The 21,148-nt window shown below is 50.7% G+C and overlaps 1 protein-coding gene across 1 annotated transcript; it reads left to right on the top strand.

The window, feature by feature from the left end:
* The first annotated feature begins 2,160 nt into the window (after window positions 1-2,160).
* Window positions 2,161-17,728, top strand: KCNG4 (potassium voltage-gated channel modifier subfamily G member 4). The gene is made up of 4 exons (XM_055553536.1): window positions 2,161-2,179; window positions 2,569-2,629; window positions 4,703-5,465; window positions 16,641-17,728. The coding sequence occupies exons 1-4, from the start codon at window positions 2,161-2,163 to the stop codon at window positions 17,409-17,411; spliced, it is 1,614 nt and encodes a 537-aa protein (XP_055409511.1). The 3' UTR covers window positions 17,412-17,728.
* The last annotated feature ends 3,420 nt before the right edge of the window (window positions 17,729-21,148 follow it).

Genomic DNA, 21,148 nt, shown 5'->3' with positions numbered 1-21,148 from the left:
GAGTAATGCAGCCACCAGCCAAGGAATGTGGGCTCCCCCCGGGATTGGAAACAGACTCTCCCCTAGAAACTCCAGCAGGAACACAGCCCTGATAATGTGTTGATGTTAGCCCCTAACATCCATTTGGCACTTCTGGCTTCCAGAGCTACAAGATAACACAGTTGCATTCTTTTAAGCTACTACGTCTGTGTGTTTTCTTATAGCAGCCCTAGGAGACTCATGCATGGTCAAAGGCCATCCCTTCTTCACAAAAATATGGCAGGTGGCAGTCTTTCAGAAGACACCAAGGATGCGCTGGCATAGGCTGTCCTGTATCCCAGATTCCCGGAGGTTGGAAAGGGATGGGATGGGGGCTGGGCTCCGTTTCCTGGGTAGCTGAGGTCAAGTATGCACAAGGGGGAATACTGTGGGTAGGAAGGCAGTGGCATTAAGTTAAATAGGGATCAGGACTTTACCAAGTCCTGTGGAAAGACTCAGTGAATGCCCTGGGCCAGGACACCAGGCTAAAGTCAAAGGCCCTATGGCCTGAACAAAGAGACAGTGTTGAGAGACGGCACTGGGGCTGTGGCAAGAGCACTGGCCTGCCACAGGCTGGCCTTGAGAGCTCAGGCTCTTTCTGCCCTTTTGGGGTTTCTTGCAGGTGACTTGTTAAGGTAATAATCATAATAACAGCAAGCACTTAAATGGACTTGCTTGGTCCCAGACACTCTTCTTCTTCGTGCTCTGCCTTGTAAACATAAACTGACTTGTCCAATACTCATAACAAACCAATAAGTAGGGGCTGTCATCTTTATTTCACAGGTGAGGGAATTGAGGCCCAGAGAGGTTAAGAAACTTGCTGAAGGTCACCCAGCAGGTTAGTGGTAAATTCTTTTTCTTAATTAAAAAAAAAATTGGCCACATCACACAGCATATGCGATTTTAGTTCCCCGACCAAGGATCGAATCCACACCCCCTGCACTGAAAGCAGGGGCTGTTAACCACTGGACCACCAGGAAAGTCCCAGAAGTGGTAAATTCTTGACTGGAACACATGCACTTCGGATCCAAAGAGAACTGAGAGGTAGGGGAACAGGCTGGGGAAGATTTGGCCAGAAATGTTAAATCAAGACAAGTAGTGATGAGCTGGGGGAGCTGGGGAGACAGAGAGAGAGAGAGGAGGGGGAAAAGCCAGCAGAAGCTGGAAAGATGATTTTGTAATCTGGTCTGAGAGGCTCTGGAGCAGCCGTGGGGTCTGAGAGGACTGGGATGGAGAGAGTCAGAGGAAGGGGGAGGAGCATCTCCATCACTAACAGGCACCCCGGGGTCTCGGAGTGGGCCGAGTGTGGGGACTGGGCCTTGTGGGGCCACAGTATTAATTTGGGTTACACTTACAGACTCACTGTGGGAAACCGACCCAACTGAAGTTGCCATGGTGAGGCAGGGTCTCATGCCCCGCCCTCCCCTTCGTCACTCCCCCAATTCCAGCCTTTTGGGTAGAACCCTTGGATTTGGGGCAATACCATTTGAAAACTGCTACCCTGCCTCTATCCCATCAGTTCCTCTGCTCCTGCCTGGATTCCTCCACTGCCCAGGCCGCAGAGAGCCCCCGGGGTCCCCACCCTGCTCCTGCCACCCCCTCCAAGTAGCTTCGGAAGACTCCAGCTTGGACTTCCTCACTCCCAGATCCTTGCACAGAACTCAGTCCCTGTTCAGTGCACATTCCAGCCAGCAAGTGACCTTGAGCAAGCCTCCTCCTCGGACCTCCGGGCTTCATCTGCAGAATGGAGCCGATAATAACAACTCCCCTCTGGAAGCCAAGAGACCGGGCCTCAGAACCTCTTAAGAAAATTAAGAAGAGCTGCTGTACACTGACCGCCTACATGAGAAGATGCTGTTGCAATTTTAGCCATCACCGTTTCGACTGTCCTCGTTTGACCAGTGAGAAAACTGAGGCCCAGAGAGGTGAAGTCACCGACCAAGGATGCACAGCAAGGTAGTACAGAGTTGAAACCAGGACACAGGCCCCAGGACTGAGCCTCTTCCTCTTTCCCCTGAGTGTGCAGCCAAACCCACAGAAGGAGCCTGCCATGTGCCTTGTGGCCAAACGCCCTCTCCTTCACATATTTTTTACAGATAAGGAAACTGACGCTCGCCTGCCCAAGGTCACCCAGTCACTCACATGGGAGCCAGGGAGCCAGGTATGTATGACTCCGAGCTCACTCCCGGTCCTGACCCATCACACAGCCTCCAGGACCTTCACCAGTGCTCAGATGCTGGATTTCCCAGAACCTGTCCCAGGCCTGGGCTGGTTAAAAGCAGAAAAAGTTCCTCTTGCAGCCTTTTCCTGGGCACCTCCCCATCATCAACACATCCCCAGGAGCCCAGGGACAGATAAAGGCAGACGCCCGAGTCCCTGGCTGCCCTCCACCCCTTCCGAGTTCTGCTCCTCCTTGGCGGGGAGGGATGACAGCCCTCCTTGCCTTCCAGGCGGTTGGCAGAGCAGCGGCTGCTGTTTCTGCCTGCTGCCTGGCTGATGGAGAGATTATTTCTAAGCCCTTCCCATTCCTGCCCCCCCCTTCTCTTGCAGGACCACACTGGCTGTCCCTGTGGGACTCAGTGCAGAGCCTGCCGCTGAAGCAGGACAGCTGGCCCGGCTCCTCCCATCACAAACCCCTCAGACCCTCACCTCTCACAGGGAAAGGGGCTTCTAGGTTCTTTCAAAAAAAACAACCACCCATCCCACTCCTCTTGGGCTTTTCTGCAGCTGCTGGAGAGAGAGATTCAGAATGAATGGACTTCTGGTTTCTGAAGGAGGCAAGGGAAGAAAGGTTGAAAACTAACTCAGCCAGAAACTGCTGTGTTTGGAATTTTTCTTTTCTTCCCCTTCATCTTCACCACAAACCCGTCTCTTCCCTGGGCATCAAGACATGGGCTCCCTTTGCCTTGCCCGGCAGAGAGACAGCTGGAAATAGGCTCCCTGAGACAGGAGGGTGAGTTAAACATCAGGGGAAGAAGTTAGTATTTGCTGCGGGGGTGGGGGGTATACAGGATGCTCTTAAACATCCCTTCCAAAACGCTGCTTTGAGTGAATACCTTTCCCACGCTCTGGAAGGAGGTTTGTGTGCCCGGTCTTCCTGGGGGGCAGTGGGTTACAAAGTTAGGTTTGTGCAATGAATGAAGAAAGGAAAGTTTGGGGGGGGGGCTTCTAGAAAGAGACGCTACTGGGAGACAAAGTCCCGGGTTGCACTGGGACTCACCATGTGACCTTGGACGAGTCACTTCAGCTCTCAGGCTCTGGCTTTTTCACTGGGAAAACAAGAACGCTTGGGAAGGCTCCCTTGATTTCAAAATACTCTTTTCTCCGCAGGCTGCTCATTGTTTTCTGGCCGTACATTGTAAATGAAGTAATGCACACAGAATAACAGACCATTGTGTACTGAGCAAGTGTGAAATGCATAGGCTGTGATTCAACTCTTCGCTGCCTGCTGGAATCCAACTGGCTCTGAAATTGAGAAAACTTTTATTTTCATTCAGCCGCTGAGTTTTCCTCTTGATTGGAGTGCATCTTGGAATGTAAGGTTATAGATGCTTCGGAAGCAGCTCTGGCTAGAATGAATAGCACAGAAAACAGTTGTGGGAGGCAGAGGATGAGTAATATTGTGGCAATGCCTTTCTTTAATGCATGGGCTAAATCTGAAATCCTTCCTCTAAGTCAAGCGTCCCACACAGGTCTGAAACGGAGAGACCATTAGAGAAGCCTTCATTTCACAGATGACAAGACCAAAGCCCAGAGAGGGGGAGTAACTGATGCAAGGTCACACAGCAAGGTGGCTGAGACAAGCAGCCCAGGAACACGGAGGAGCACTGTCATTGACAGCAACCCTCTAAGTGGGAAGGCGAGTAAGAGGGCTGAGGCAATGGTTGGGGAGCTTCTCCTGGGAATCAGATGCTGTGCCAAGCACAGTTCCCCGTTACTTAACTTTTCTGGGCCTCAGTTTCCTCATCTGTAAAATGGAGATACTAATGTCTACCTCAGGGGGTTGTTGAGATGACTTATCATAGGAGAGGCATGTGGTTCAGTGCCTGGCATGTCAGAAGCATCTAGAAGGGTGCTTAATATACACCTCATATGTGTTATTGCCTGTAACCCTCACTGTGCCCAAGGAGGTGGGCATCCAAACTGCCCCAGCTGAGCAAGTGAAGTAAAGGGTTCAGCGAGGCTAAGAAACCCAGCTGGGATGGCGGTCTGTAAGGGATTACAACCCGGCAGTGAACTTGAGAATCTTTTACACTCTTAAGCTCTATTTTCAGTAACTGTACTTTGCAAGGTTGGGTGAGTCTTGTCATTGGCATAAGGATGCTGAGAACAGACAGGTTAAGCTACAGGCCCAAGATCACACAGTCTGGAAGTGACACAGCTCTGACCTGTCCAGCTCGGGACTGAGCTCCCGGAGTCCCAGTCCACCTAATGCCTGTTCCAGGGAGATTCTCCTGAGATATAAATAAATGCTCCATCAGAGAAGGGATGTCATCATGTCGTTTTCTACACTGAGAGATCCCAGGTGCATAGTAGGTGCTCAGTAAATCTGTGCTGGATGAAAGATTAAAAAAGGATAAAGGATGCAGGTGCGGGAAAGCAGACATGAGGCGATGCGGTCTAGGACTCTGCCCTGAGACTGATGGCTCCTTCCTTCTCTTGCTCTTGTCCCTTCGGGCACCAGGACTTCTTCCGCAATATCCATGCCTTCCCGAGATAGGGGCCTGCATGCAGGACATCATCACTTCCGCTCCTGCAGCCCTTTGAGTCCCTTCTTACCCGGCCCCGTGGAGCCGCCGTCCATCAAAGGCATTTACTACCGCAGGGCCCGGAAGGTGGGCGCGCTGGACGCCTCCCCGACTGCGGACCTGAAGAAGGAGATGCTGGTCAATGTTGGGGGCCGGCGGTACCTGCTTCCGTGGAGCACGCTGGACGAGTTCCCGCTGAGCCGCCTGAGCAAACTCCGCTTCTGCCGGAGCCACGAGGAGATCGCGCAGCTCTGCGACGATTACGACGAGGACAACCAGGAGTTCTTCTTCGACCGGAGCCCCAGCGCTTTCGGGGTGATCGTGAGCTTCCTGGCTGCCGGCAAGCTGGTCCTCCTGCGGGAGATGTGCGTGCTGTCCTTCCAGGAGGAGCTGACCTACTGGGGCATCGAAGAAGCCAACCTGGAGAAGTGCTGCTTGCGGACGCTGCTGCGGAAGCTGGACGACCTGGCCGAGCTGCGCCAGGAGGAGGCCCTGCAGCGGCAGCGGGAGGCCGGGAGGCCCACCGTGCACACGTCCCGCTGGGGGCTCTTCATGAGCCGGCTGCGCGAGATGGTGGAGAACCCGCAGTCTGGGCTCCCCGGGAAGGTCTTCGCTTGTTTGTCCATCCTCTTCGTGGCCACCACGGCGGTCAGCCTGTGCGTCAGCACCATGCCCGACCTGAGGGCGGAGGAGGACAAGGTGAGTAGTCCATCGCTCCATCAGGCGCGGGTGCCCGGGACCCGTGGGACTGGGGGCCCACGAAAATGTTTTCATGTCTTTTCAGACAAGAAGGCAAGAAATGAATATGATCCAGTGTGGACTGTGTTCAATTTCAGAACAAGGCAGTTGTAAAAGATATTTTATATATTTTTTGTTTTTTTGAGAAAGAAGCACATGAAGGGGACCCATGAAAGTCAGGAGGGGCCCTGCCCCTGAGAGCAAACGCTGGACATTGTGGTCTTAATGGGCAGAGCTGGCCCAGCCGTGCCTCTCCTAGCTCTCTGTAAGCCGAGAGAATCGCTCCAACCTCTCTGAGCCTCAGTTTCCTCCTCCATGAGACACCTGACATCACTGTGAAGGTTCACACACTCAGTGCACCCATCGTGTGTTAACTGAGCAGCTATTCTGTGCTGAGCGCTAGACCAGTTTCAGATTCCCTACCTCCTTAAGCCAACCTTCTCATGGGCATCTCAGCTCTGACATTCCATTGTCAGAGGAATAAACTAAGGCTCAGGGCACTTAGCTTCTTCGGAGTAATCTAGCGAAGATGCCGATGACAGAAGGGATCCTCAGCCCTCATTCCTGACACTCCCAGAAGGTCCCTCCCTCCAGGGAACTCATGAAGAGTCAATCTAGAAGTGACCCTGCCCCAAGAGGCCTGAGCAGAAACATTTGCTTACCCACTCCTGCCCTCTCTGGTAGCTCAGTGGTAAAGAACTGTCTGCCAATGCAGGAGCTATAAGAGATGTGGGTTCGATCCCTGGGTTGGGAAGATCTCCTAGAGGAGGGCATGGCAACCCACTCCAGTATTCTCACCTGGAGAATCCCACGGACAGAGGAGCCTGGTGGGCTACAGTCTATGGGGTCACAGAGAGTTGGACATGACTGAAGTAACTTAGCAAGCCCTGTCTTTCCAGGAAGCTGTGAGATAACCCTCCTCCCCACCCCCACCACATACCCCAAGGGGCCAGATGGTCTGAAATGTGAGTTAAAAACCTAGCATTTTGTTGGGAAGGTTATTAGAGAGCTTCAAACTGAGAATTGGACTGTTTCCTACGTGAAAATGTTGCTCTATAATCCTCCATGGCTCCCCATCACCTGACTCATGGAGCTTACATTACAGCAGAGAGAGAGACCCGATCATTAAAACATATACATAAAGTTATGCAGGCTGTGGATGGTTTATAACCAATGTCAGTTGACCTAAGTTCTCTTCCCTTAAACATGTATTCCAGGGACAATCAGAGAAGTTTCCAGATAGAGAGGACATAGATGTAGAACCAGTCAGTGCTTCACACTGAGCAGGCTCTCAATAAATATTTGTTGAATAAAATATCTTGCCCAATCTATACATGTTTTGTTATAAAGCAAATCAACCAAAATGTTTTGACTTTCAGACAGCTTGTTTCCCATAGAGAGAACTGTAGCTCTAATCATGGACTTTTGTTTTTTCATTCTTTAGCACAAAATTATGTGATTTAAGAATTTGCTTGTTCACTGACATATTTAGGTGTGGACACTGCAGTTGAAAGATTAGGACAAAGTAAGGAGCCTCAATCTCCTATGCTCCAAGGTTGCCCTGGATCCTAGTTGCTAAAGAAGGACCCCTGGATTTTTCACAAGCTTGTTCCTCTTAGGTATTTTCAGGGAGCCAGGATTTAGACTGTGCAGAGACAAGCTCTTTACAAAGCCTAATGCTTTTAAAATTACCCAGGGTATGAACCCAGATTGGTGTGACAGGGACCTGGAAAATTCAATTAGAGGTGAGTGAGAATCCTGTAGAAGCCGTTTCTACTCGTGGAATGAGAGAGGTGGTGTTCCCAGTCCAGTTGCAAGCTCCATGCAACTGGGAAGCCACCACTGGGTGTTCTGCCTAGAGAGGGGCCGCAAGGCCCTGCCCTCCAAAAAAAAAAAAAAAAAAAAGTGTGTGTATTTCGCTGTTCTGATGGTAATTCAGAGAGCCTTGGAGGCTGAGGACCAGGCAGCTTTGTTCTTTCAAACCATGCCCTTACATTTACATAAAAAGATGATGTTCTTTCTCGGCCACACACGCCTGGTATTTTGTATTTGGCCTCTGGGACATCAGTCTGAAAGCAGATTCAGCCCCGGCTGCAAAGCTGGGCAGCTGCTCCTGGGGACAGGCAGTGCCCGGGAGGTGTGGGGGCCCAAGTTGTTGTCCCAAGGGGACGTGACCCATAGAGCTCCTCCATCAAACATAGAGAAGGTGTCACCCTGGGATGGAGAATCAGCACACATGCAAAGAAAGCACTTTCCTTCCCTTTTCCTTCTAGCTTCTTACAGCAATATCCCTTAAGTAAACTTGGCAGTTGAGCAGCAAGTTCTGTGCCCAAGATTGCAAATTAAAATGGAAGAGGGAGGAAGTAGATGGACAGGAAGGACCAAGACAAGTACCTAAAGCCCCTCCGGAAGTATGTGGACTTCGCTGGGTTCCCTGGTGGAGCTCAGCCCCAAAGGAATGAGAGAACTGATGCTTATTAAGTGCCCTTCAGGAGGCTGGCATTGGACAGGATGGACTTAATCTTTGTAACAGCTTAAGGAAATGGATACTGTAGCTACAACCATTTTGCCAGAAAGGAAACTGAGGCTTAGGGAAGTTTTATCACTTTCTTAAGCTCAAAGGAAGAAAGTGGCACAGCCAGGATTTGAGCTCACCTCCACCTGGCTCCAAAACCTGACCCCCCTCATGACAGAAACTTCTGCTAACCCTCCTGGGTTTGAATCTTGATTTCACCCCTCATGAGCTCAGTGATCTCGAGAAAGTCACTTACCTTCTTTGAGCCTCAGTTTCCTTATCTGTAAAATGGGGATGCTGTTAGCCCTTTCCCCAGGGGATTATGGTGAGAATTAAAAGAGTAATATTCATATAACATGATTGGAACAATACCAACACTTAAGAAGTGCTCAGAAATATTAGTCATCATCATTATTCACTTATTGGGTGCTACTTAATAGGAAGTCATCACATTTATCCTTTTATTCATTCATCAACAGTCACTGAGTGCCAACTAAATCCACTCATCTAGATGCTGCAGATCAGACAAATTCCTCACTTTCCTGGAGCTTGTATTCTGAACATCCCAGCTCCATTTTTAAAGTTCATATAACGTAAAATTAACCATCTTAAAGTGAACAATTCAGTGGCATTTAGCAGAATTCATAATGCTGTGCAGCCAACACCTCTATCAAATTCCAATATATTTCTTTTTTTAAAAAAAACGTTCCTTTTAAGTTCCTGGGCCAATCAGGCAGCCACTCCCCACCTCCACCCACAGCCACTAGCAACCACCTGGCTGCTTTCCATCTCCGCGGATTTTCCTGTTCTAGACACTTCTTATAATGGAATCCTACAATATGTGGCCTTTTGTTTCTGGCTTCATTCACTCCATATAATGCGTTCAAGGTTCATCTCTGTCGTAGCTTGTGTCGGTACTGCACTGCTTTTAAGGGTCGCATAACATTCCACTGTCTGTAAATGTCACCGTGCGTTTGTCCATCCGTCCGATGATCAGTTCCTCAGATTCTTTGCTTCCCTCTGCCCGAGTCCTCTGCCACGGTTGTCAACGCTGCCATGCAGCCCTAGTGCCCTGTACGAATAGCCCCTGCCCGGCATCTCTACTGGTCAGAACACCTTGCCCTCCCTCTGGAGGAAGCGGGAGGCCACTGGGCAGCTACCACTGAACTCTTGCTCCTTTCATCTTGACCCCTGCTTCCCTCCTTTCTGCTACCCGGCTCTGCCCTGGGACAAGCCCCTTTGTCTCTGTGCCTCTATTTCTTCACCTGCAGATGAGGATAATGGCACACCTGCTCAGATGGAGCCCTAGGACCGATGGTCTAGTTCTCCTATGTGGGCACACAGCCAGCACTGGCTGTTTCCCCCACCTCTGGGACCCGCTCAGGCCCCTCCCACGTGCGCATCTGCTTTGCTCCTCAGGCTCTCTCCCAGCTCTCAGGACCTCAGGGGATAAGCACAGGCATGTGCTCTCACATCCCCCACCCCCCACCCCCCTGCCCTCATTTTAGCTTCCACTTCCGCCCAGAGGCATGCTTGGGACTTCGGGGATGTTGAGAAGGGACACACTCTGGATAGCAGCTCTGCAAAGCGCACCGGGTCGGGGCGGAGCCACCAGGGGGCTGAGGGTAGGACCGCGGGGCTCTGCGTCTCCCACCCCCTCTGCCCTGTGCTGTGCCCCCACTCTTACGGGGACTGGGAAGGAAGGCACAGAGATTTTTAAAGATCAGGTGGATCCCCTGGGGTCCCTTGCCGGAAGAATTCTCTCCTGCTGTGCTTGCAACTCACCTTTTGGGCTGCAAGCACCCCTCCCCCACCTTGGATAAAAAGTCTCCCTCTGGAGCCAGCATCTCGTCCTCCTTGGTCCTCCTTTCTTGGACCATGAATCAGCTCTGTATAGTACTGCCCCCTCTCTGTAGCTTCTCTATGTTCAGTGACATTTGGTGATGGCTTTAGAAAAGTCTTCTTAACTTGCTTTGGGGAGTTTGGGGGTCCTCACCCCCAGCTGAGTCTCCCTAATATCTCACCCAACAAGCACCAATCCCCATTTCCTGGATGGGGGCCCCCTCTCCTGAGTACATGCTTCATGCTGTCCCTCCTGCCTCACCATGCTCCCCTGGTGTCTGGGGGGTTCAATTCCTAACCCGCCCCTGCTTGCTCCACACCCTCCTCAGAGCTCTCAGGGTTTTGGTTCCAGGTGGGGAGGGGGAGGGAGAAGACCATGGAAGAGGCCCAAAGGAGAGGAGGGTGGCAGAGAGAGACCTGGCTTTCGCAAGGCATGAGTCAGCACCACCAGCACCCCGAGACTAGGACCAGAGGCACAAATGATGGAATTCATGGCCAGGAGGAAGAAAAGGGAGGGAGGTGAAAATGCTGAATGGAGCCATGAGACCAGCACTGAGCTAAGAGGGTCAGACTGGCTGTGTTCCCAAAGGGGAGCTGGCAGGTGTTGCTATGAGAGAGACAAAGGGTGCATGGGAGGCTGCAAGGTCAAAACTCTGGCCCTGAGTCCCCCCCAGATGGAACTTCTAGAACTGGCCCTGGCTGTACCTGCAGCCGTCTGCCGGACAGCCTGTCCAGATGGTCCCTCAGGGACAGTGGCTCTGTCCTCAGAAAGCCCCGTCTGCCCCCTGACCCCAAAGCCCTTCAGAGCAGCTCCACTCCGGAGCTTTGGGGAAAGACAGGGCAAGACTGTGGGCCACCCACTCCACCTTGCCTGAACTGATGCGGCCACTCAAACTCGGGTTTCTTTTTTATTGTGATATAATATACCATCTAATGTTCATCCTTTTAAGGTGCACAAATCAATGACATTTTTAGTATGCAGTTGTGCAACCATCCCCACTAATTCCAGAACATTTTTATCACCCTAAAAGGCAAACTTGTGCATACTTCTGGTTACTCCCCATTCCCCCCTGCTATCCACCAGCCCCAGGTGACTGTGAATGTACTTTCTATCTTCATGAATTTGCCTTTTTTGGGCACTTTATTCAATTCAGTCCCTCAGTCATGTCTGACTCTTTGTGACCCCGTGGACTGCAGCACACCAGGCTTCCCTGTCCATCACCAACTCCTGGAATTTGCTCAAACTCATGTCCATCAGGTCGGTAATGCCATCCAACCATCTCATCCCCTGTCATCCCCTTCTCCTCCTGCCTTCAATCTTTCCCAGCATCAGGGTCTTTTCCAATGAGTCAGTTCTTCACGAGATAACCAAAGTATTGGAGCTTCAGCTTCAGCATCAGTCCTTCCCATGGCACTTTATAGATACAGAATAATACAACATATGGTCTCTTACGTTGGCTTCTTCCATTGAGCTTAAGGTTTTCAAAGTCCATCAGCTTTGTAGCACATGTCAGAACTCCTTTTCATGGCTGAGTAGTATTCCATCGTATGGACAGACCATATTGTGTTTATTCATTCATCTGTTGTTGAGCATTTCATTTCTTTCCACTTTTGGGCTGCTATCACACTGCTCCGAATCTTCATGCACAAGTTTTTTTGTGTGCATGTGGGTTTTCAGTTCCTTGAAGTATACACTTGGCAGCAAAATTGCTTAGTCATACAGCAAATGTATGTTTAAGTTCTCAAGGGACCACCCACCTGTTTTCCACAACAGCTGGACCACTTTACATTCCCACCAGCAACGTTTGGGGGGGCGGTTCTAATTTCTCCACAGCCTCAACAACACTTGTTTGTTTTTATCCAAGTATTACTGCTTTACTGTATATTAGTTCTAGGGGTACAACAGAGTGATTCGACATTTTTCTCCCTTATACTCAATTTAAATATATTGTTATAAAATACCAGCTGTATTCTTTGTGTTGTATATCACATCCTTGTATCTTATTTATTTTATACCTAGTAGTTTGTACCTACTAATCCCCTGACACTTACTTTTTGTCCTTATAAGGACAGCTGGTGAGGGTGGAGTGGTATCTCATTGTGCTTTTGATTTCCAACTCTGATTTAAAAAAAAAAAATCTTTTCATGATGGAAAATTTGGGGCATTTGCAGAGTAAATAGAATAATCTAACAAACCCCTAATTACTAGCCATGACTCAGCCTTCCAGACAGTAGAGAGCCTGCCACTCGGGTTCTCTCTCTCCAGCCCCTCCCACCTCCAATTGTTTAGCATCGTGTGTTTTATTGTTATTTTCCAGTTTTATGAGAGAAATTTACATACATTGAAATGCACAAGTCTTAGCTGCCGGATGTAACAAATGGGGCACGCCCATGTCACCCACAGCCCTGGCAGGCATGGAATATTCCCATCACCCCAGGATGTTCATTCAGGTTCCTCTGTAGTCTTCCCTATCCCATCCAGAGGCGGCTGCTGTTGCTGTGATTCTGTACACCTCCCGTGAGCTTTGCCTGCTCTTGGACTTGCGCATACTTGCGCATACTTCTGGTTACTCCCCATTCCCCCCTGCTATCCACCAGGGATGGTGGATACAACATCAAAACGGATGGAAACATCACCCCTCATCTGCCTGTGACATCCATCGTGTTGTCATACCGTTCACCCCTCCAGCCTTCCCAGGGCTGCTCCTGTTTCTCTTCATCGCAGGAGGGAATCAGAGCACCCCTCATTCCCACCAGGGACAAGTACCCCCACGAGGGTGACCAAGCACCCTAGTTTGCCCAGGACTGAGGGGGGACTTTCTGGTGACCTGGAACTTTCTGTTGCTCAATCTGGAAAGTTCTGGGCAAACCAGGATGAGTGGTCCATCCTACCTGCAGAATACAACCGAAAACCTCCTCAGAGAAGGTGACTCTGTCCTTTCCTTCTGTTCTAGTTTTCCTCAGATATTGACTGGCCTGGAAATCATTTTCTCAGCTCAAGCCCCGTAAATCCCTACCACCCCAACACTGGCTGTTAGGGCATTTCTCTGAGGACCAGTGCTGGGAGGTTGGTTTAGGATGCAGAGCTGAGCAGCAATGCAGGGGTGACTCCACACAGCACTTGCTGCAGTGCAGGGAGGTGGCCGGCGGGAGGTGGGTGGTTCATGCCTGGAATATCCAAAAGCTGGCACCAGAGGCAGAGGGAGGAGGGCCCACAGAGCCTTCTCTGCCTCCCAGGAGTCACCTTCCTGAACTACAGGGTCACTGGTCTGGGGAGATTACTCCCACGCCACCCGACGCTCTTACCCCAAAGGGAAAACTCCCCAAATGTCAGCGATGAAAGGGGCCTTATAGAGAGAGTCTGGCCCAGAGTCTGAAAAATTTCCAGGTGCCTCTGAGTCAATAGGAGGCCTTGCCAAAATGCAGATTCCTGGGCCACCCTCCAGGCCTTTGATTTTGTGATGGGAGCCCCAGAACCCACGTTTGTAACAAGCACTCCGGGGGATTCTGCCGCAGGGGTTATGAATTGGCTTTGAGAAATTCCGATTCTGTCCCACCCTCTTTATCATGAGGTAGAGCCCAGAAAGGGGTAGTGACTACCGAAAGGTCACAGAGCAAGTTCGTAGCAGGACTGGGGAATCGGGATCCAAAACTTCTGAACTTTGCAGAACCCCGAAGCAAACCCCAGGCAGTCATGGCAAAGAACTCTTGTGTTCTGGAGAATTTCCTCCACTTCTCGTAGAATTCAGGATAGGAGAAGGTATGGTCACCCTTCAGCTGAGTGGGCAGACCATGCCTGCGACCCGTGGTCGTCTTGTACAGGCAGCTGCAGTGTTTCATGCATCGGCAGCAGTGGCAGCCTGCTAACTACCTCTCCTGCATTATTTCCATTGGTCACAGCTCTCCCGGGGCAGAGAAACAACGGTCCAGGGGGGATGAAGGACTTGCCTAAATAGGTGGAAGTGAACCTGAGTCCCAGACACTCGGGACTCCACGCCCGCAACCGCACCCCCACCAACTCCCACCTCTTGGATCAGAGAGGGCAGGGGAGAGAGCTACCCCACTCAGACCCGGTGAATAGAGATCAGGACAGTCCAGCCCCCTTTTCCCTCCAAAGGTCAGACAAAAAGAACATTTCAATTTAGCATTCCCTTGAGCCCAGGCACTGGAAATAATTCCTTTTTCCACCTCAGGGGCTTTTAATCCAAAGAAAACCACAGCTGTCAATGTGTTGCTTTTCACTTAGTCAGCTGGCTTCAGCCATTCATTGCCTCATGGATACAGATGCCAGAGATCCAGACATAGATGGAGTTGCAGATAATGCAGAGGTAGATGCAGACCAAGAGGGAGATATAGATGATACACATATAGTCGTAATATGTAGAGTCAGGTTCTCAACTCTGGCTTCACATGAGAATCATTGATGGGGCCTCTGGAAAGTTCTACCACTCAGGCTCAAACCTAGATGTCCCAGCCTGGACATCAGATTTTTCAAAGCCCCCCAGGTGATTCTAACATGCACAGTTAAGGCTGAGAACCACTAAACTAGAAACAGAGCTTCTCCAACCTTATTGTGTGCATAAATTATTGTTAAAATGCAGATTCTGCAGCTCCCAGGGGAGGCTTATGCTTTTGGTTCCAGGACACACTTTGAGTGGCAGAAGGACTAGCGGAAGTCTCTGTTGGGGGCAGGGGTAGGGGTGTGAATGACACAGGGAGGAAGCCACAGGAGCCCCACCTGGCTGGGATCTCTTAGGAAGGAAACAGTTGCAATCTGCATCACAGGGCTGTACTGGGAATGGTGGCATCCTCTGCCCTCCCCACCCACCCACCCCTAGCCTCCAAGCCTCCAGAAACCACAGCTGCTTCTCTGGTCCTTGACCTCCAAAGTCTAGCATGGGACCTGGCACAAGGTGAGCTCTCCATGAGTTTTTTTTTTTATGTATTTATTTGTGGCTGCGCTGGGTCTTTCATTGCTACACGGGCTTTTCTCTAGCTGCAGTGAGTAGGGGCTACTCTCTATTCATAGTTGCGGTACACAGGCTTCTCATTGCAGTGGCTTCTCTCATTGTGGAGCACAGGCTCCAGGGCGCAGGCTCAGCAGTTGCGGCAAATGGGCTTTGTTGCGCCACAGCATGTGGGATCTTCCCGGACCAGGGATCAAACCCATGTCCTCTGCATTGGCAGGTGGATTCTTTACCACTGAGCCACCAGACAAGCCTGCCCTCCGTGAGTTTTTTTGGATGAATGAATGAGGGATCATGGGCAAAGATGTTACAAAATAGTCTGCAGTCTCCGGGAGACCATCTCCTCCAAATGTGGGCTCAGGCAAGTTATTTCCATGCTCAGAATCATTTCCTGGGCTGTCAGTGAAGCCTGCTCAGGGCATCACTGTGGGGCTTAAGTGACAGCACCAGATCAGCACCTGGTACACAGAGCTGCTCATGTTGGTAAAGGAGAAAGTTGGCTGCTGTAACCAAGAGGCTCCACGAGAGAATGGCTTTCAACACAATGTGCTTAGTCGCTCAGTCGTATCCAACTCTTTATGACCCCATGGACTGTAGCCCTCCAGGCTCCTCTGTCCATGGGATTCTCCAGGTAAATACTGGAGTAGGTTGTCATGCCTTCCTCCAGAGGATCTTCCCAACCCAGGGATTGAACCCAGGTATCCCTCATTGCAGGCAGATTCTTTACCATCTGAGCCACCAGGGAAGCCCTTCAACACAATAGACACTGGTTTCTCTCTCACCCAAAGAGGGGCCAAGGAGAGTGGGCCGCTCTCATTCTGAGACCCAGGTTTTTCCCACAATGATGCTTATCCTTCCTGGGGCATCGGTCCAGTCTGCTGGTTCTAAGCTGGGTTGCAGGGCAGGCTGGGTAGTCCCAGCTCATAGGAACGGGAGAAAGAGTGCAAGAACTCACACCCACCACTAAAGTCCTGGAACTGGAAGTGCGGTGCATCACCTCTATTTACATTCTGTGGGTAGGGACTTGGTCATTTGGCCACACTTAGCTGCGGGGGAAGCTAGATCAGATGGTTTCTGATCTGACTGGCCATGTGCCCAGCTGCAACTTGAGAACTACAATAAAAAGGGAGTTCTGGCGGATGACTAAGAGTCTAAAACAGAGCTCCATTGATATAGAGATACAGATTAATGATAGATGGATAGATAGATAGAATATAAAGACTATATACTATACAAAGAATATATAGAGAATATATATTTAAATGTTTAATATATAGTATAATGGGTTCTCAGGTGGCTCAGTAGTAAAGAATCTGCCTGCAGTTCAGGAGTTGCAGGAAACACGGGTTCGATCCCTGGGTCCGGAAGATCCCTGGAAGAGGGCATGGCAAGCCACTCCAGTATTCTTGCCTGGAGAATCCCACGGACACAGGAGCCTGGTCAGCTATAGTACATAGGGTCCCTAAGAGTCAGACATGACTGAAGTGACTTAGCACACATATATTATATCAATCTATTATGACATATATAATATATAACATGTATTCTAAATATTAATACATTATTATTACTAAATATTAATATGTAGTAGTATGTATTCATATATTAATAATGTAGTTAATATATGAAATATAGAGGAAATATATTTAGTATAGACTCAGCATAGCATTTTTAGTACAGACTATACCTATGGAATCTGTGTATATGAAATCAGTCTCAATATCAGTACATAACTCTAGAAATGCTTTCCAGCATGGTTCTCTTGCCATTTCCGGTGCTTCCTCTCTACCCTGCGTTTCCTCACCTCTCCAGGGGGAGTGCTCGCAGAAATGCTACTACATTTTCATCGTGGAGACCGTCTGCGTGGCCTGGTTTTCCCTCGAGTTCTGCCTGCGGTTTGTCCAGGCCCAGAACAAGTGCCAGTTCTTCCAAGGGCCCCTGAACATCATTGACATCCTGGCCATCTTCCCCTACTACGTGTCCCTCGCCGTGTCCGACGAGCCCCAGGAGGACGGCGAGCGGCCGGGAGGGAGCTCGTACCTGGAGAAGGTGGGGCTGGCGCTGCGCGTGCTGAGGGCTCTCCGCATCCTCTACGTGATGCGCCTGGCACGCCACTCGCTGGGGCTGCAGACGCTGGGCCTCACGGTGCGCCGCTGCACGCGCGAGTTCGGCCTGCTCCTTCTCTTCCTGTGCGTGGCCATCACTCTCTTCTCTCCTCTGGTCTACGTGGCTGAGAATGAGTCCGGGCGGGTCCTGGAGTTCACTAGCATCCCGGCCTCCTATTGGTGGGCCGTCATCTCCATGACAACAGTGGGCTACGGAGACATGGTACCCAGCAGCGTGCCGGGCCAGATGGTGGCCCTCAGCAGCATCCTGAGCGGCATTCTCATCATGGCCTTCCCAGCCACGTCCATCTTCCACACCTTCTCGCACTCCTACCTGGAGCTCAAGAAGGAGCAGGAGGAGCTGCAGGCCCGCCTCCGCCGCCTGCAGAAGGTGGCCACGGCCAGCGAACACGAACTTCTGAGGGACGTCAGTGACCTGAGCCTGGAGGGCCCTGCCTTGCCCATCGCATACATTTAACTCAAAATCCTCCCCCAAAGATGCCAGACCTTCAGCGCATGGCCCTCGGCTGACATGAGCTGGAGAACACCAGCGCCTGGATCCTCCAGGAGTGTGTTTGTAGAGCTTGGGGGCTCACTCCCAAAGCTGGGAGGGGCTCAAGGCCAAGGATGTTTGGTCGGGTGATTCGTGACCCTCCTGGGCACAGTGTTCCGGGCTGGCCTTATCCATGTCACTTGCCATTTCCTCTCTCCCTGCCCTTCGCTGAGCACATCCAATTTCGCTGGGTTAGGTCTGTCTCCCTTCCTTGCCAGCAGAGTCTTCAACATCCCAGGCTGGATTCCAGACGCCCACAGAACTGAACCTACAGAATTCCATTCCTCCCCTAAGACCCTCTTTCCTGGGCCAACGCACCACCAGGAACTGGAGGGGTCAGTCCATGCAAACCCCTCTGATCAGATCTCTCCACCCAGCCCTACCAGTGGTTCCAGCCGGGATCAGTGTACTCTCCCATCGCTCACACCACCCATGGCATTTTCCTAATGCAGCTGCCTCTGCCCAGCTCTGGAAGCCCTTAGCCAAGAAGGCAGAACTGCATCTGTGTTAAACCCCACAGTGGGGGCTGGGGGCCTGCCATCCCTCCTGACGTGCCTGGGACCTGGGCAGGAGCCCCACTTGCTGGCACAGCAAGCCCTCCTGGGCTCTTGGTGGGACCTTCTCCAATTATTCAGTCCTTGGCTTTGACAGAGGCTAACTCTCTTAAGGCACCCAATTGTCCCTTGAGAGAACCATTCCTGCTGCTAGTTCCTTTAGCCCTTTTGGGACCTCGGCTTTCCACTCTCAGCTAAACCACCAGAGATGCAGCATAGAAACGAGGGCAGCCTTAGGATCTGCACCCCCTGCCTGCTCCCCAGATCCCTTGATGCCAGAGGATAAGACCTTCTTTGGCCTATATTTAAACAAATTAATTTGCTTAGGGTTAGGTTTCATTCATTAACATGCTTGGCCCTTTGCATCCAGCATAGGACGCAGAGGTTGGACCAAGTCTTTGGAGATAGCAGTGCATCCTGAGCAGAGGAGAAGGACCAGTGAGCTCTGGGCAGTCAGCTCATGGAGGGCTTCACAGAGACACAGGAGGGGGTGGATGAAAAGGGTTGTTTTGGAAGACAAAGCTGGAAAGGTGGGCCAGGATGAGATGCTGTGTAGAGGACTTGGACTTTTCAGCAGATGCAGAGGAGACGTTGGAGATGCTGGAGGAAGGGGCGATGTGAATGGACTGCAGTGTGGGTGAAGATGATGGGATGGACTGCTGGAGGGCCAGTTTGGAACAGGGAACAATTGAGCAGTTCAGGCAAGCTGCAAGCGCTTACCTCCCCCATGTCATTAATTGTACAGGTGGTGCCAGGTCCTGAAGTCTCATCTTTTGTTTCCCAGCTGAGCACACCTGGGAGAGGCCAGTGACCTCCCACCAGTGGCTCCGCCATGCATTGCTATGTGCCATGGACTGTAAATCTGCTAAGAAAGAGCACAAGGTTGCAAATGGATGATGGAGAGGAGGTTGTGGACCTCTGGATCTAATGTAGTTCACGTGTAAGCATTTCATCGATGGGGACAACCAACCTTCATTTCACTAGTATTTAGTGCAGGCCTACTATGTGCTGGGCATATGCTTCCCCCTGACTGCAATGCCAGGGTCAGTTTAACCACAGGTGGCTTGGGCAGGGGGCCATCTACACCAGCATCTAGCTTCAAGCTGGCCTTGACCTCGTGGGGAGTCCTCATTCCCTTTGATTGCTCTGAGTGCCATCTCAGCTGATGGGCATACATGTCCCCCCATTCCTCTAGCCCCCCAAGAATCAGCAGGGCACTCCCTAGTCCTTCCCAAGATGACATTTCACCAAATAGACACTCTGTATGGTGGCAGAGTGGCTAGTCAGGGCTTCCCTGGTAGCTCAGCTGGTAAAGAATCTCCCTGCAATGCAGGAGACCCCGGTTTGATTTCTGGGTCAGAAAGATCCTCTGGAGAAGGGATAGGCTACCCACTCCAGTATTCTTGGGCTTCCCTGATGGCTCAGACAATAAAGAATCTGCCTACAGTGCAGGAGACTTGGGTTCGATCCCTGGGTTAGGAAGATCCCCTGGAGGAGGGCATGGTAACCCACTCCAGTATTCTTGCCTAGAGAATCCCCATAGACAGAGGAACTTGGTGGGCTATAGTCCATGGGGTAGCAAAGAGTCAGAAATGACTGAGTGACTAAGCACAGCACAGCACAGTGGCCAGTCACATAAGGAAAAGTCTTGCCCTTCAGAAAAGCCACCCATGACTTTAGCCCCATCCCTCTCTGTCAGTTTCAGGGGCTGGGCTAAATCTGTGGTTTTCCAATTGGGGTCCCACGAAGATCCTCAGGGCTGCTGCTGTTCCAAGGCACAGCATTTGCAAATAATGATTTTTAAAAGAATATGCAAATTTCTAGACACCCTCCCCCATTTTAGTCATGGCCCCTCCGTGGGGCAAGCTCACCCCAGACCTGGAATGGCCTACGACCCATATCAGGCTCCACATTGATACTCCCTCTTCTTCTTTTCTCTTACTAAATTTTTGGCCACTGTGCAGCATGTGGGATCTTAGTTCCCCGACCAGGGATCAAACTCTCACCCTTCTCATTAGAAGCAGGGAATCTCCCTGGACCGTTAGGGAAGTCCCAGGTCCTCCTTTCTCTTCTGATTGGAGACTTTTTTGTGATGCAAACCTGCGGCAAAAGCCCCTCACTTCCACTCAGCCCATTCTGTGACTGGCTCCCACCAAGGCCTCCCTCTTTTCCTGTTTCCCATATTTCGGCATCCAAACGAAAATGTGCCAAGATTAAAAGAAAAACAGTTGAGCCCATCACCAACATTATGAGCCTCTACCATGTCTCAGTACATGCCTGGTGGAAATTCTTTACCGAATTAGAAGCGGAAAATTGGAATTGATTACTCACAAGTGGGGCTTAATTAAAAGCTCTATTTGTCTCTCCCTTCCATGTCCCCTGGGGACTGATCTTGCTTGGCAGAGCTGCCTTTCCTTCATGCTGATTGGGTAGAATGGGGATGACCAGCAGGTTGCTAGGCAGTCTCTTCATCCCCATTGGCTGAAAAGAGTCTCGCGATTCCCAGAAGAGCTTGTTTTTCTTGGAGGCCAATGGGCATGACTGCAGCCAAAAGTTGAAATTTTCCAGCTGAAGGCAAAGAGCAAAGGGCCTTTTGCTTCAAGTCACTTCCATGTGGCTCCCAGAGGCAACTTTAAAATGTTGATTCAACACCTCTCTAGCCAGAGTTGAGCCCACATGACTTGAGGATGGATAGGTTAATTCTTCAACATCCAGCAGGTGGGGCTTGACTCACTGATTCTGTTTTCATGGCTTTTAGGACTGGAAGGCCCATCAGAAGACAGTCTAAGCAGGTGGTTACCATGGGGTATCTGTGAACCTCTTGAGATTATGTACATCTCAAAATGCACAGCTTTGAACAAGGGTCCAGTGACATTTATCAACCCTCAAGGGAATCCATGACCCCTGAAAAAGGACAAGAAGTAAATCCACTTCTGCATTTTAAGATGGAGCGACCAAGGCTCAGAATGAGAAAGCCACCTACCCAAGGCCACAAAGCCGGTTCATTTAGTTAGATCCGAGTATACTGATTCCCAGCAGAACACTCTGTTAATAGTATATCAGCCCTTAGGTTCATCTGACACAGTGCTTGAGACCGCAAAGAAACTA

The sequence above is a fragment of the Bubalus kerabau genome, chromosome 17 (genome assembly GCF_029407905.1).
Source record: "Bubalus kerabau isolate K-KA32 ecotype Philippines breed swamp buffalo chromosome 17, PCC_UOA_SB_1v2, whole genome shotgun sequence".
NCBI classification, from domain to species: Eukaryota; Metazoa; Chordata; class Mammalia; order Artiodactyla; family Bovidae; genus Bubalus; species Bubalus kerabau.
The sequence above is the reverse complement of the archived record's forward strand: the minus strand, read 5'-3'. Positions and strand labels throughout refer to the sequence as shown.